The sequence below is a fragment of the Heteronotia binoei genome, chromosome 1 (genome assembly GCF_032191835.1).
Source record: "Heteronotia binoei isolate CCM8104 ecotype False Entrance Well chromosome 1, APGP_CSIRO_Hbin_v1, whole genome shotgun sequence".
Lineage (NCBI taxonomy): Eukaryota > Metazoa > Chordata > Lepidosauria > Squamata > Gekkonidae > Heteronotia > Heteronotia binoei.
In genome coordinates this window covers 279,748,436-279,764,341 of record NC_083223.1, presented here as the reverse complement: position 1 = coordinate 279,764,341, position 15,906 = coordinate 279,748,436, and the positions used below count along the sequence as shown (strand labels likewise).

Sequence of the window (15,906 nt, the reverse complement as noted above, 5' to 3'; positions counted from 1 at the left end):
CTGGAGAAAGTTTTCCTTCCAGACGTTTCGTTCTCGGCTGCGGAGAACATCCTCGGTGGCGTTGCAGCCGGAGCAGGCGCTCAGACCTTCTTGGCTGCTGTGCGTTGAGTGAGGCCAGGCCTGCTGGAGAGCTGCTATTTCTAGGCTGGAGGGGGTGTGGTGAAAGGGCAATAGGTTTGTGGATGTGCCCATTGTTCGGTGGGGATTCCTGGAAGGGTAGTGATAAGGAAACTGGCTATTATGCTTGTAGGTATCACCCTGAGGTATGTAATATGCTTGGGTCTTCACGATCATACTCTCAGAGACTATCACTTGGCTGCGGCTGGTTCTAGCTGGAATGGGATCGGGGGGGGGGAGGGGTGCTGATTCATTGGTAGGGGAAAAGGTGCTTTTTACTCAAGAAGAAGACAGCAGATTTATACTTCACCCTTCTTTCTGAATCAGAGCGCCTTTACCTTCTTCCCCCACAACAGACACCCTGTGAGGTAGGTCGGGCTGAGAGAGCTCTCCCAGAAGTTGCCCTTTCAAGGACAACTCCACGAGAGCTATGGCTGACCCAAGGCCATTCCAGCAGCTACAAGTGAAGGAGCGGGGAATCAAACCTGGTTCTTGTAGGTTTATACCCCACCCTTTCTCTCTGAATCAGAGACCCGGAGCAGCTTATAATCTCCTATCCCTTCCTCCCCCACAACAGACACCGTGTAGGTGGGACTGAGAGAGCTCTGACAGAGGCTGTCCTTTCAAGGACAACTTCTGCCAGAGCTATGGCTGACCCAAGGCCATTTCAGCAGCTGAAAGTGGAGGAGTGGGGGAATCAAACCTGGTTCTCCCAGATAAGAGTCTCCACACTTTACCATTACACCAAACTGAAGAAGAAGATATTGGATTTATATCCTGCCCTCCACTCCGAAAAGTCTCAGAGCGGCTCACAATCTACTTTACCTTCCCCCCCCCAACCCCACAACAGACACACTGTGAAGTAGATGAAGAGATTGGATTTATATCCTGCCCACCACTCCAAAGAGTCTCAGAGCGGCTCACAATCTCCTTTTCCTTCCTCCCCCACAACAGACACCCTGTGAGATAGGTGAAGATATTGGATTTATATCCCGCCCTCCACTCCGAAGAGTCTCAGAGCGGCTCACAATCTCCTTTCCCTCCCCCCCCACAACAGACACCATGTGAGGTAGATGAAGATATTAGATTTATATCCCGCCCTCCACTCCAAAGAGTCTCAGAGCGGCTCACAATCTCCTTTCCCTTCCTCCCCCACAACAGATACCCTGTGAGATAGATGAAGATATTGGATTTATATCCCGCCCTTCACTCCAAAGAGTCTCAGAGTGGCTCACAATCTCCTTTCCCTTCCTCCCCCACAACAGACAGCCTGTGAGGTAGATGAAGATATTGGATTTATATCCCGCCCTCCACTCCGAAGAGTCTCAGAGCGGCTCAAAATCTCCTTTCCCTTCCTCCTCCACAACAGACAGCCTGTGAGGTAGATGAAGATATTGGATTTATATCCCGCCCTCCACTCCGAAGAGTCTCAGAGCGGCTCACAATCTCCTTTCCCTTCCTCCCCCACAACAGACACCCTGTGAGGTAGATGAAGATATTGGATTTATATCCCGCCCTCCACTCCGAAGAGTCTCAGAGGGGCTCACAATCTCCTTTCCCTTCCTCCCCCACAACAGACACCCTGTGAGGTAGATGAAGATATTGGATTTATATCCTGCCCTCCACTCCGAAGAGTCTCAGAGCGGCTCACAATCTCCTTTCCCTTCCTCCCCCACAACAGACACCCTGTGAGGTAGATGAAGATATTGGATTTATATCCCGCCCTCCACTCCGAAGAGTCTCAGAGCGGCTCACAATCTCCTTCCCCTTCCTCCCCCACAACAGACACCCTGTGAGGCGGGTGGGGCTGGAGAGGGCTCTCACAGAAGCTGCCCTTTCAAAGACAACTCTGCAAGAGCTATGGCTGACCCAAGGCCATTCCAGCAGGTGCAAGTGGAGGAGTGGGGAATCAAACCCAACTCTCCGAGATAAGAGACTGTGCGCTTAACCACTACACCAAACTGGCTCCCATTTGATACTTACTCCAATGCCTGCTTTCAAAGTCTGCTTTCATCTTCAGACTCTTCTCCAAAGGTGCTTTTTTATTTTATTTTATTTTTAATGAAAGCAAGTAGATTCTGCCAGGCATACTCCTGGCTGATACTTACGTCAGACTAAAGCAATCAAGCCCCACCCACACGGTGCGTTTACCTTGCAGAGTCGGTGTCGCCTGAGTCTGGGTTTTGGAGAGCACAGAGAGGATGCTCTCGGGGGTTATTTCCACTTTGGAGAGGATATTTGCCAGTGGGTTTGGGGGCGCAGACGGGGCGCCCGCAAGTGGCGCTTTCAAGCCACCCGTCAGCGCCGTCGGACTCGTCGGGGTACCTGGAGAAGGTCTTGAGGCAGGACTGACCCCTGGGGAAGAAAACATTTCATCGTTCAAACGTTCGTACGGGGGAACGGAGGAGAAGCTCAGCCGCCCGCTCAATTTACACCCAATTACACAACACAAGAGACTGAGCATCAGGCCCAGGAGGGAGTTAAGAATCCTTCCTCAACAGGCTTCTGCAAGACACTAGCTGAACTGTTTTCTGCAATATCTAGAGGACAAGAAACTTGATTTTTTAAACGGAAAAAGGAAGAGCCTTTGCAATTCGCTACGTGCCTGGCACCCTGACGAAGGAGTTCCCTGACACAGGGGCCCAGAGAATAGACACTAATGCGATTCCTCCCTGGGCTGAAGAGATGGAGGCCACAGTCTAGCGGGACCACCCGCTAGGCTGCTTCCATGCTTTTTCCAATCTAATATGACAACTTGGCTCAGAAGTGGTAGTATTTGCTGTGGCACAGTGGCGGAGCCTTTGCTTGGCATGCAGAAGGTCCCTGGTTCAACCCCCGCTATCTCCAGTTGAAAAGGACTGGGAAGAAGGTGATGGGAAACACCTCAGCCTGAGACCCCAGAGAGCCATGGAGAGGGGTCGTAGCTCAGTGGCAGAGCCTCTGCTTGGCATGCAGAAGGTCCCAGGTTCAGTCCCCTCCATCTCCAGTTCAAAGGGCCAGGCAGGAGGTGATAGGAAAGACCTCAGCCTGAGACCTTGGAGAGCCATGGAGAGGGGCCATAGCTCAGTGGCAGAGCCTCTGCTTGGCATGCAGAAGGTCCCAGATTCAATCCCGGATATCTCCAGTTAAAAAAAGGACTAAGCGGTAGGAGATGTGAAAGACGCTTGGGGCTCTTTAGCTTGGAGAAACGTCGACTGTGGGGTGACATGACAGAGGTTTACAAGATTATGCACGGGATGGAGAAGGTAGAGAAAGAAGTACTTTTCTCCCCTTCTCACAATACAAGAACTCGTAGGCATTCGATGAAATTGCTGAGCAGTCAGGTTAGAACGTATAACAGGAGGTGCTTCTTCACCCAAAGGGTGATTAACATGTGGAATTCACTACCACAGGAAGTGGTGGCGGCTACAAGCATAGCCAGCTTCAAGAGGGGGCTGGATGTAAATATGGAGCAGAGGTCCATTGGTGGCTATTAGCCACAGTGTGTGTATATATATATATGTGTGTGTGTGTGTGTGTATATATATATAAAAATTTTGGCCACTGTGTGACACAGAGTTGGACTGGATGGGCCACTGGCCTGATCCAACATGGCTTCTCTTATGTTCTTACCTCAGCCTGAGACCCTGGAGAGCCATGGAGAGGGGCCATAGCTCAGTGGCAGAGCATCTGCTTGGCATGCAGAAGGTCCCAGGTTCAATCCCCGGCATCTCCAATGAAAAAGGACCAGGCGGGAGGTGATGGGAAAGACCTCAGCCTGAGACCCTGGAGAGCCATGGAGAGGGGCCATAGCTCAGTGGCAGAGCATCTGCTTGGCATGCAGAAGGTCCCAGGTTCAATCCCCAGCATCTCCAGTGAAAAAGGACCAGGCAGGAGGGGATGGGAAAGACCTCAGCCTGAGACCCTGGAGAGCCACTTACAGTCTGAACAGACAATACTGCATTGAGGGACTATCTGTCTGATTCAATCTAAGGCAGTATCATGTGTACTGGTCCTTACGATTGCACATATTAATTATGAAGGCATATGGGCGATGCCTTCTGATGATGGGGCTATAATTCTCTTGCATGGCCAGCAGCGTTCCCTCTAAGCTGAGTTAGTGTGAGCCAGCTCACCATTTTTTAAGCCTCCAGTTCACGCATTTTTGTCTCAGCTCACGAAAAATGGCCCTAGAGCAAACTAATTGATGCATTAGCTCCCAACTTTAAAGCCAGCAGCTCACAAAGTAGAATTTCTGCTCACAAGACTCCACAGCTTAGAGGGAACATTGATGGCCAGGATTATGTATGTAAAACAGTAAAAAACAAACCAACGACCCAGCAGAATAAACCATATGAGGACAATACACAGGCCTGCACAATACCCACTTGGCTAAGAGTGGCAACTGGCCATGCCACAAGAGGCTCTTTCTACGTTCAGGGAAGGCTCCTCACGGAGAGGCAAAGAGCAGCCATTCGGTAGCAGAAGATCCAGCCGCAGGCAAGCTCTCTTGTACGGTGCCACTCCGCACAAGACCCTGCAGCTCAGCCTAGAGAGCAAGATGCACCAAGGTGCTCTGGAGTAGCCACCGCCCCCCTCCCTCCCCCACTCACCTGTGTTCTTCATCACGGAGGTCAAGCTGCTTAGAATGGAGCTGATCTTGGCCAGGTCCACGTTGGCGAGGTTGGGCAGAGCAAGCGCCGGCGATGGAGGGAGGGGCGCAGGGTTGGCTGGCTTTGGTGTTGGAGGGGTGACGGGGGCTGGAGCGTGAGTCGTGGCACCTGCAGCGGCGGCCGCCGCCACCCCTCCCACCGCCGGCGCCACGGCTGCTGGAGATGCTTTCGGGACGCTGTCGGTCACCTTGGGAGTGGCTGGCACAGAAGCAGCCGGGCTCTCCTTTCTCTCTTCCACTAGTTCAGGGGGGGAGAAAGGACATTGTTCAGTTGATATAACGGGGCACCTTCCTATTGTTTCACACAGGGCTACTATTTAATTCAGGGGTATCAAAACATGTGGACCGGGAGCTAAATCAGGCCCCCAGAGGGCTCCTATCAGGCCAGCAAGCGACTCGCTGTCATCTACTTCCTTCTCCTTCTCTCTCTCTGCTTCCTTCTGCGTTCCAGCTTGCTTTGCCAGGCTTGCTCAATCACACAGGTGCTAGAGAGCAAAGCCTCTGTTTTCTCCATTGGTCGACCAGCACATGAAGCAACTTGTGTGCAAAAGAACGCAATGCTCAGCCATTTCACGTTTCCCCCCCGAGTCTTAGGCTCAAAGCACTGACCCTGAGATTTCTGTAATGAATGCCAATAAATCAAAAGTGGGTTTGCAACTTACAGACACGCACCTGAGCAACCTACTCAAGATTGCTACAGCACAGACCAGAGAGGTTGTGAGGCACTGAAGCAGAACGTCAATCTACCACTGACTCTGGACCACAGCCTTGGGTTCTGCCTTGCTCGTGTGACCTTTGGACAACGCCTCTGTGACCCCTGGCGTAACTCTTGGACAAGCGTCTCTGACAACACCTCAGTAACGGCTCCCTTGGCTCTGTTTCTCTCTCTTGGATGCTGATTGTCCTCCAGCAACCCACCCTTGGCTCTGCTAACTGCAACGATGAGTGAAGTCATGCTGGCTACCCCAGGATTTCCTATTGACGCTTTCATCTGTGCGATACTAGAGAGAAAATTGTCACTCTCTCCAGGGTGAACAGAACTAGCCAGGTGAAGAAACGAGGGGGGGGGGGGTGATGAAATCTTCCAAGGACACGACATGCTCAGATGAAAAATAAGAAGGACTTTTCACCCTTTCTCACAATATGAGAATTCATGGGCACTCAATGAAATTGCCGAGCAGTTGGGTGAGAACGGATAAAGGGAAAGGGTGATTAACACGTGGAATTCGCTGCCCCAGGAGGTGGCGGCTACAAGCATAGACGGCTTCGAGAGGGGATTGGATAAGCATATGGAGCAGAGGTCCATCAGTGGCTATTAGCCATAGATTATTGTTGGAATTCTCTGTCTGCAGCAGTGGTGCTCTGTATTCTTGGTGCTTGGGAGGGGCAACAGTGGGAGGGCTTCTAGTGTCCTGGCCCCACTGGTGGACCTCCTGATGGCACCTGGAGTTTTTTTGGCCACTGTGTGACACAGAGTGTTGGACTGGATGGGCCACTGTCCTGATCCAACATGGCTTCTCTTATGTTCTTATGTGACACAGAGTGTTGGACTGAAAGGGTAATTGGCCTGATCCAACATGGCTTCTCTTATGTTCTTATGTGACACAGAGTGTTGGACTGGATGGGCCATTGGTATGATCCAACATGGCTTCTCTTAAGTTTTATGAGACACAGAGTGTTAGACTGGATGGGCCATTGGCCTGATCCAACATGGATTCTCTTATGTTCTTATGTGACACAGTGTTGGACTGAAAGGGTCATTGGCCTGATCCAACATGGCTTCTCTTATGTTCTTATGTGTGGTGCAGTGGTGCTCTGTCTTCTTGGTGCTTGGGAGGGGCAACAGTGGGAGGGCTTCTAGCGTCCTGACCCCATTGATGGACCCCCTGATGGCACCAGGTTTAATGGCCACTGTGCGACAAGACTGTTGGGCTGGATGGGTCACTGGCCTGATCCAACATGGCTTCTCTTAGGTTCTTATGAAAAAGTCTGAACGCCCTCATGCGAGCACATGTGAAGATGGAATAACATATAAGCCTGCTTGCTGGGCAGTTAGGAAGCAAGCCGTGCAACTACCCACTTCCAAACAGCCCCCCCCCCCCCCGCCCCAATCTTTCCAAGCCACTCTTGACAGCTAGCCTGTTTATACAGGTGGCATCCTGGGTTCTAATGTGGGGAAAACTTTGCTAACCCGCCCCAACCCTAGGAAAACTGTAACTGTTTTGCTGAATGGCTGGACTGGTCAGCAAGGGCCTTGGGAAGGTTGAGCCGAAAGACAAATCGGGCCAGAGCTCAGCAGTGCCGCTGCCTGGCAAACGTACCGATAATCTTCGGGGCATCCTCTTCCATGTCAGACAGCTCCATGTCCTCAACGTCATTGTTGTCTGTTGCAGGCTCCGGAGAAGGCGACTTTTTCCTTTCCACCTGCGGCGACGGGGAGTTGTCCTCTTCCCCCATCCCTTGGAAGGGAGACTCGGAGCCTGTGGGAGAGGGGGCGTCCATGCTCGGTGACGGGACAGGAGACTCCTCGGGGTCGGGGAGGGTGGCCTTCAACTGATCCAGCTTCTTCTTGAGGTTGTTCACTCTATTGGCAAACGTTTTGTAAGCCTAATCAGGGGAGGGAAGTAGAAGAGAGAAGAAGCGTTATGAGAAATGTTCCCTCTAAGCTGTAGGGTCTTAGGAGCAAGAGTTCTACTTTGTGAGCTATTGGTATTTAAAGCTGTGAGCTACTGCATCAATCAGTGTGCTCTGGGGACATCCTTCCTAAGCTAAGGCAAAAATGTATGAGCTGGAGTTGGCCCCTTTGTGAGACAGGAGGCTGGATTAGATGGACCCTCAATGGTCTGATCCAGCAGGGCTCTTCTGAGGTTCTTCTCAGGGGAAGGCCTCAGCCTCTCTGCCCTGTTGTTGGCCCTCCAGAGAAACTGAGTGGCCCCTGTGTGAGACAGGAGGCTGGACTAGATAGACCCTCCCTGGTCTGATCTACCAGGGCTCTTCTGAGGTTCCTCTCAGGGGAAGGCCTCGGCCTCTCTGCCCTGTTGTTGGCCCTTCAGAGGAACTGGCTGGCCACTTTGGGAGACATGAGGCTGCACTTTGGGAGACAGGAGGTCTGATCCAGCAGGGTTCTTCTGATGTTCCTCTCAGGGGAAGGCCTCGGCCTCTCTGCCCTGTTGTTGGCCCTCCAGAGGAACTGGATGGCCACAGTGTGAGACAGGAGGATGGACTAGATGGACCCTCCCTGGTCTGACCCAGTAGAGCTCCTGATGTTCTTCTCAGGGGAAGGCCTCGGCCTCCTTGCCCTGTTGTTGGCCCTCCGGAAGAACTGGTTGGCCACTGTGTGAGACAGGAGGCTGGACTAGATGGACCCTCACTGGTCTGACCCAGCAGGGCTCTTCTGATGTTCTTCTCAGGGCAAGGCCCTGGCATCTCTGCCCTGTTGTTGGCCGTCCAGAAGGACTAGTTGGCCACTTTGAGAGAAGACAGAAGGCTGGAAAGGATGGACCACTGGAATTATCCAGCAGCACTCTTCTTAAATCCTTATGCTTTGTTTCAACTCTGTTCAGATTTCTGGAATCCAAACCCTACAGCAACGTTTACTGGATAAAAGGTAAGATCATAAATAACACAAATAAATAAGGAAATAAACCAGGTTTTGGGGGGACAACTTGTCTGAGGCCAATCAGATCATTTTCCAAGCACCCTGGCAAGGAAAGGTGGCTACATTTGGATGCTTCATTTCCTCTTCTGGAAGTCTATCCATGCACCACAAGTGACTGACACACACAGAGAGTACTGAGGTCGGGAACACAAAATCTCCTTACTATCCCTGGGCCGAAGGAAGCCCGGTTGAAGTCCACCAGAGAAAGGGCTTTCTCTGTTATGGCCCCTACATGGTGGAATCAGCTGCCGGAAGAGGTGAGGGCCCTGCGGGACCTTGTTCAGTTCCGCAGGGCCTGTAAGACGACCCTCTTCCGGCTAGCCTTTACTTAGCTTGAGAATTTTACTGTAACTTGCTGGATTCCTTTTATATATAGCTGAAATATTTATGTGTATTAATAACTAGGGTTTTATCTGTTTTATCTGTTTTATCTGTTTTAAATATGGATCCCTTTATATGTGTAATTTTGATGGATCTACTATTGGAAGCCGCCCTGAGCCACTTGTGGGAAGGGCGGGATATAAATCTTAAATAAATAAATAAAATAAATAAATAAAAAAATGGCTGAATGGGCACGCTGGGCAGGGCAAGCAAACCCCACATTTAAATCACTTGTGGCATAAGTAAGTATTTCCATTTGTCTTAGAATCATAGACCTGGAAGGAACTTCAAGGGTCATCTAGTCCAACCCTCTGCACAATGCAGTAAACTCATCAATACCCCCCCCCACCTCCCCCAGTGACCCCTGCGCTATGCCCAGAGGAAGGTAAAAAAAAAGGCCCTCTAGGATCCCTGGGCCAATCTGACCTGGAGGAAAAAGACTTCCTGACTCCTGCCTCACCTGGAGCACTGTGTATAATTCTGGTCACCGCCCCTCAAAAAAGATATTCTAGCATTGGGAAAAGTGTAGAAAAGGGCAACTGGAATGATTAAAGGGCTGGAACACTTTCCCTATGAGGAAAGGTTAAAACGCTTGGGGCTCTTTAGCTTGGAGAAACGTCGACTGCGAGGTGACATGATAGAGGTTTACAAGATAATGCATAGGATGGAGAAGGTAGAGAAAGAAGTACTTTTCTCCCTTTCTCACAATACAAGAACTCGTGGGCATTCGATGAAATTGCTGAGCAGTCGGGCTAGAACGGATAAAAGGAGGTACTTCTTCACCCAAAGGGTGATTAACATGTGGAATTCACTGCCACAGGAGGTGGTGGTGGCTACAAGCCTAGACAGCTTCAGGAGGGGATTGGATCAGCATATGGAGCAGAGATCCATCACTGGCTCTTAGCCACAGTGTATTGTTGGAACACTCTGGGGCAGTGTTGCTCTGTATTCTGGGTGCTTGGGGGGGGCCACAGTGGGAGGGCTTCTGGTGTCCTGGCCACAATGATGGACCTCCTGATGGCACCTGGGTTTTGGCCACTGTGTGACACAAAGTGTTGGACTGGAGGGGCCATTGGCCTGATCCAACATGGCTTCTCTTATGTTCTTATGAGACACAGGGTGTTGGACTGGAGGGGCCACTGGCCTGATCCAACATGGCTTCTCTTATGTTCTTATGTGACACAGAGTGTTGGACTGGAGGGGCCATTGGCCTGATCCAACAGGGCTTCTCTTATGTTCTTATGAGAAACAGGGTGTTGGACTGAAGGGGCCATTGGCCTGATCCAACATGGCTTCTCTTATGTTCTTATGTGACACAAAGTGTTGGACTAGAGGGGACGTTGGCTTGTTCCAACAGGGCTTCTCTTATGTTATTATGTGACACAGAGTGTTGGACTGGATGGGCCATTGGCCTGATCCAACATAGCTTCTCTTCTGTTCTTATGTGACACAGAGTGTTGGACTGGAGGGGCCATTGGCCTGATCAAACATGGCTTCTCTTATGTTCTTAAGTGACACAGGGTGTTGGACTGGCTGGGCCATTGGCCTGATCCAAGAGGGCTTCTCTTATGTTCTTATGTGACACAGAGTGTTGGACTGGAGGGGCCATTGGCCTGATCCAACAGGGCTTCTCTTATGTTCTTATGAGAAACAGGGTGTTGGACTGAAGGGGCCATTGGCCTGATCCAACATGGCTTCTCTTATGTTCTTATGTGACACAAAGTGTTGGACTAGAGGGGACGTTGGCTTGTTCCAACAGGGCTTCTCTTATGTTATTATGTGACACAGAGTGTTGGACTGGATGGGCCATTGGCCTGATCCAACATAGCTTCTCTTCTGTTCTTATGTGACACAGAGTGTTGGACTGGAGGGGCCATTGGCCTGATCAAACATGGCTTCTCTTATGTTCTTAAGTGACACAGGGTGTTGGACTGGCTGGGCCATTGGCCTGATCCAAGAGGGCTTCTCTTATGTTCTTATGTGACACAGAGTGTTGGACTGGAGGGGCCATTGGCCTGCTCCAACATGGCTTCTCTTCGGTTCTTATGTGATGCAGAGTGTTGGACTGGAGGGGCGACTGGCCTGATCCAACATGGCTTCTCTTCTGTTCTTATGTGACACAGAGTGTTGGACTGGATGGGCCATTGGCCTGATCAAACATGGCTTCTCTTATGTTCTTAAGTGACACAGAGTGTTGGACTGGATGGGCCACTGGCCTGATCCAACAGGGCTTCTCTTATGTTATTATGTGACACAGAGTATTGGACTGGAGGGGCCACTGGCCTGATCCAACAGGGCTTCTCTTATGTTCTTATGTGACACAGAGTGTCGGATTGGATGGGCCATTGGCCTGATTCAACAAGTCGTTTCTTATGTTCTTAAAGTGGCTATTGCATCAATGAACAAAAGCGCCACAAAACTCCTCCTTTCCTGCCCTCCCTCTGATGACCTTCCTCCATTCACAGAATCAGCATGCCTGTCAGATGGCCATCTAGCCTCAGCTTAAAATCCCCCCAAACAGGAGGCTGGTTCTTTGCAAAAAAACCAAGTTGCTTTGCATCCAATGTTCCCTCTAATCTGTGAAGTCTTGGGAGCAAAAATTCCACTTTGTGAGCTACCAGCATTAAAGTTGGGAGCTAGTGATTTGGCTACTGCATAAATCAGCTTGCTCGGGGGCCATCTTTCCTGAGGCAAGACAAAAAGACCTGTGAGCTGGAGGCTAAAAAAACTGGCGAGCTGGCTCACGGTAACTCAGCTTAAAGGGAACACTGTTTGCAACAGGTTATTCTGGCACTTCAGAAGACGCCTCGAGCGGGGAGGCCCCGTCACTTACGTTGGCGACCACCTTGACCTCCTTGTACTGCGCCTCGTAAAATATCCCTGCGTTTTCCAGCACTTCTGTCAAGGAAGGGCCGTTTCTCACTTGCTTGTCTAAGCTGTTCACAAATTCTTCCAGCTTTGCGCTCGCTTCCTCAAATTCTTTGGAGAACTTCTTCCCTCCCGTTTTGTCTGAAAAGAAAAGAAGACGTTGGCATTTGCTCAAAAGGAAGTTGGCATATATGAACATCTGAAGCTGCCTTATACTGAATCAGACCCTCGGTCCATCAAAGTCAGTATTGTCTACTCAGGGGTTTCCGGTTTCAGCGCGACGACAAATAGACCCTGGAGAGCCACTGCCAGTCTGAGCAATACCTTCACTTCACGTGATCTAGCTCTGGCAGGAGTTGTCCTTGAAAGGGCAGCTGCTATAAGAGCTCTCTCAGCCCCACCCACCTCACAGGGGGGGGGAAGGAGATAAAGGAGATTTTGACCGCTCTAAGACTCTGATTCAGAGAGAAGGGCAGGGTATAGATCTGCAGTCGTCTTCCTATCAGGGAGAACCAGGTTTGATTCCCCACTCCTCCACTTGCAGCTGCCGGAATGGCCTTGGGTCAGCCATAGCTCTGGCAGAGGTTGTCCTCGAAAGGGCAGCTGCTGGGAGAGCCCTCTCAGCCCCACCCACCTCACAGGGTGTCTGTTGTGGGGGAAGGAGATAAAGGCGATTGTGAGCCACTCTGAGACTCTGATTCAGAGAGAAGGGCGGGGTATAAATCTGCAGTCTTCTTCTACTGAAGTCACAGATTTGGGGGGGGGGGAGGAGAGGAACAAAAGGCATAACTTCCTACAGAGTTGCTGCCATGCAGGCCGTTCCACCAAGAAAGGGGGCCTTTCCCTGGGCACGAGAAGCTAGGGAAAGGTCTTCGCCATCAGGGGAATGGCTCTGTGGAAGCCAGGCCAATACCTAGCCCTGCCTCCCCCCCCCCCCCCCCAAACCCAGGCCTGCTACAAAGCCCCTGACACGTACCTTTCAAGCACTTGAGCGTTTCAGTGCTGCACACGTCCACCCGCATGGTGGCCAGCTGCTTCTCCTTCAGCTCGATCTGGTCCTCGGAATGCTTGTGCCGGAGCAGCTCGTCGACCAGGGACTGCGGCTGGAAGGGAGGAAAACGCAGCCCTTCAGCCCTTCCCATGGAAAAGGAAAGCAGGCGAAGGAAAGGACTCTGCTGCTGAATGGGGAGGGGGGCAGGGAACAGAAAGAGGAGACTGGCGGCAGAAAAGCCCCTGCCGATACCGCAGGGGGCAAGGGACGCTGCCCCACCCACCCTCCATCTAGGTTCCATCAACAACCCGCCCCATTCGAGGCGTCACGCGTACGTGTAGCTGCGTTATAGTCAATCAGAGCACTGGAGTCCGCTAAGGTCAGCCTTGATTCGCCTGACAAGCAGTGGCTCTCTAGGGTCTCAGGCTGAGGTCTTTCACATCACCTACTCAGGGGTGTCCAACATGCAGCCCCGGGGGCCGAATCAGGCGCCCCCGATGGCTCCTATCAGGCCCCTGAGCAAGTGGCTGTGTCGCCTGCTTCCTTCTCCCTCTCTCTTGCTTCCTTCTGCATCACAGCTTGCTTTGCAAGGCTTGCTCAATCGCGCAGGAGCTACAGAGCAAAGAATCTATTTTCTCCATTGGCTGAGGCTCCTCCCTTGGGGAGGAAGGCGAGGGGAGGGAGAGTTTGCTTTGCCAGTCTCTCTCAGTCGCACAGCAGAGCTACTGAGTCAAGCCTCTCTTCCTTCTATTGGCTGAGGCTCCTCCCCCTCCTGGTCCCTTGGGGAAGGAAGGAAAGAGCCAGAGCTTCCTTTGCCCAGTTCTCTGGATCCCATGGGAAAGATACAAAGAAAGCACCTTTAAGACCAACGAGTGCTAATGTTTTACGTGGGTTTTTTTTAACTTTGATTGTGTTTGCCTTTATAAAGTTTATATCTCTGCTACCTGGCATTACATTTTATGATACATATGGCCGGGCAAGGTCTCATTTATGTCAGATCCGGCCAAACAATTCGGTTCGACACCGCTGTGCTATGTCATCCTTTACATTGGGAATGCTGGGGATTGAACCTGGGACCAATGTGCCCTCTAAGCTGCGGAGTATTGTGAACAAAAATTCTGCTTTGTGAGTTGCTGGCATTAAAGCTGGGAGCTCCTGCATCGATGAGTTTGCTCTGGGGCAGGGGTGGCCAATGGTAGTTCTGCAGATTTTTTTTTTTTTGCCTACAACTCCCATCAGCCCCAGCCAGCATGGCCCATGGCTGGGGCTGATGGAAGTTGCAGGCAAAAAAATCTGGAGAGCTACCATTGGCCACCCCTGAAATATGGTATCAGAGTTTGGTGGAGAGCCAGTTTGACGTAGTGGTTAAGTGCGCGGACTCTTATCTGGGAGAACCGGGTTCGATTCCCCACTCCTCCGCTTGCAGCTGCTGGAATGGCCTTGGGTCAGCTATAGCTCTGGCAGGAGTGGTCCTTGAAAGGGCAGCTTCTGTCAGAGCTCTCTCAGCCCCACCCACCCCACAGGGTGTCTGTTGTGGGGGAGGAAGGTTGAGGAGATTGTAAGAGTGGTCCTTGAAAGGGCAGCTTCTGTCAGAGCTCTCTCAGCCCCACCCGCCTCACAGGGTGACTGTTGTGGGGGAGGAAGGGAAAGGAGATTGTGAGCCGCTCTGAGACTCTTCGGAGTGGAGGGCAGAATATAAATTCAATATCTTCATCTACCTCACAGGGTGTCTGTTGTGGGGGAGGAAGGGAAAGGAGATTGTGAGCCGCTCTGAGACTCTTTGGAGTGGAGGGCGGGATATAAATCCAATATCTTCATCTACCTCACAGGGTGTCTGTTGTGGGGGAGGAAGGGAAAGGAGATTGTGAGCCGCTCTGAGACTCTTCGGAGTGGAGGGCGGGATATAAATCCAATATCTTCATCTACCTCACAGGGTGTCTGTTGTGGGGGAGGAAAGGAAAGGAGATTGTGAGCCGCTCTGAGACTCTTCAGAGTGGAGGGCAGGATATAAATCCAATATCTTAGAGGTGGCCAACGGTAGGTCTCCAGATGTTTTTTTGCCTACAACTCCCATCAGGCCCAGCCAGCATGGCTAATTGCTGGGGCTGATGGGAGTTGTAGGCAAAAAAAATCTGGAGAGCTACCATTGGCCACCCCTGAAATATGGTATCAGAGTTTGGTGGAGAGCCAGTTTGACGTAGTGGTTAAGTGCGCAGACTCTTATCTGGGAGAACCGGGTTCGACTCCCCACTCCTCCGCTTGCAGCTGCTGGAATGGCCTTGGGTCAGCTATAGCTCTGGCAGGAGTGGTCCTTGAAAGGGCAGCTTCTGTCAGAGCTCTCTCAGCCCCACCCGCCTCACAGGGTGTCCGTTGTGGGGGAGGAAGGGAAAGGAGATTGTGACCTGCTGTGAGATTCAGAGTGAAGGACAAGATATAAATCCAATACCTCAGGGGCGGCCAACGGTAGCTCTCCAGATGTTTTTTTGCCTACAACTCCCATCAGCCCCAGCCAGCATGGCCAATGGCTGGGGCTGATGGGAGTTGTAGGCAAAAAAAAAAAGGTCATCTGGAGAGCTGCCGGTGGCCACCCCTTCTCTAGAGCCATTTTTCCTGAGCTGAGACAAAAACGTATGAGCTGGAGGCTACAAAATTGTGAGCCAGCCTGGGACCTCCTGCATCCGAAGCAGCTCTTCCACTGAGCCACAGTCCCTGTACCTTCCTCCGTCTGTTCCCTTCCTTCAACCAGTCACAAAGGAGCTGGCTGCCCAGGCTCTCTTTCCGCCGGCGTTTCCAGCTACCCACACGGCCAGCAGAGCTCCTCCTTTTAATTGGAGACGCTGCCAGGCACTGAACCTGGGGCCTTCTGCATGCCAAGCAGAGGCTCTTCTGCCAGCAGCTGCCTTCTACGGAATCAGACCAGCGGTCCGTCGAAGTCAGTCTTGTCTACTCAGACTGGCAGCGGCTCTCCAGGGTCTCAGGCTGAGGTCTTTCGCATTACCTCTTGCCTGGTCCTTCCACTTAAAAATGCCGGGAACTGAACCTGGGACCTTCTGCATGCCAAGCAGACGAAATACACAAAATTGCCTTTTACTGAATCGGACCCTTTGTCCTTCAAGGTCAGTACTGTCTACTCAGAGGGGCAGCTGCTCTCCAAGGTCTCAGGCTGAGGTCTTTCTCATCACCTACTAGACCTTTTTTAAAAACTGGAGATGCCTGGGATTGAACCTGGGCCCTTCTGCA

At 51.6% G+C, this 15,906-nt stretch overlaps 1 protein-coding gene across 1 annotated transcript in view; it reads right to left on the bottom strand.

Annotated features, from left to right (window-relative positions):
- The window catches only part of RPRD2 (regulation of nuclear pre-mRNA domain containing 2), a 105,387-nt gene that overhangs the window by 9,187 nt on the left and 80,294 nt on the right, over positions 1–15,906 (bottom strand). Inside the window, 5 exon segments of the mRNA XM_060256213.1 lie at positions 2,269–2,472; positions 4,710–5,006; positions 7,090–7,375; positions 11,641–11,816; positions 12,652–12,778. Of these exon segments, the coding sequence (XP_060112196.1) occupies positions 2,269–2,472; positions 4,710–5,006; positions 7,090–7,375; positions 11,641–11,816; positions 12,652–12,778 (1,090 nt within the window).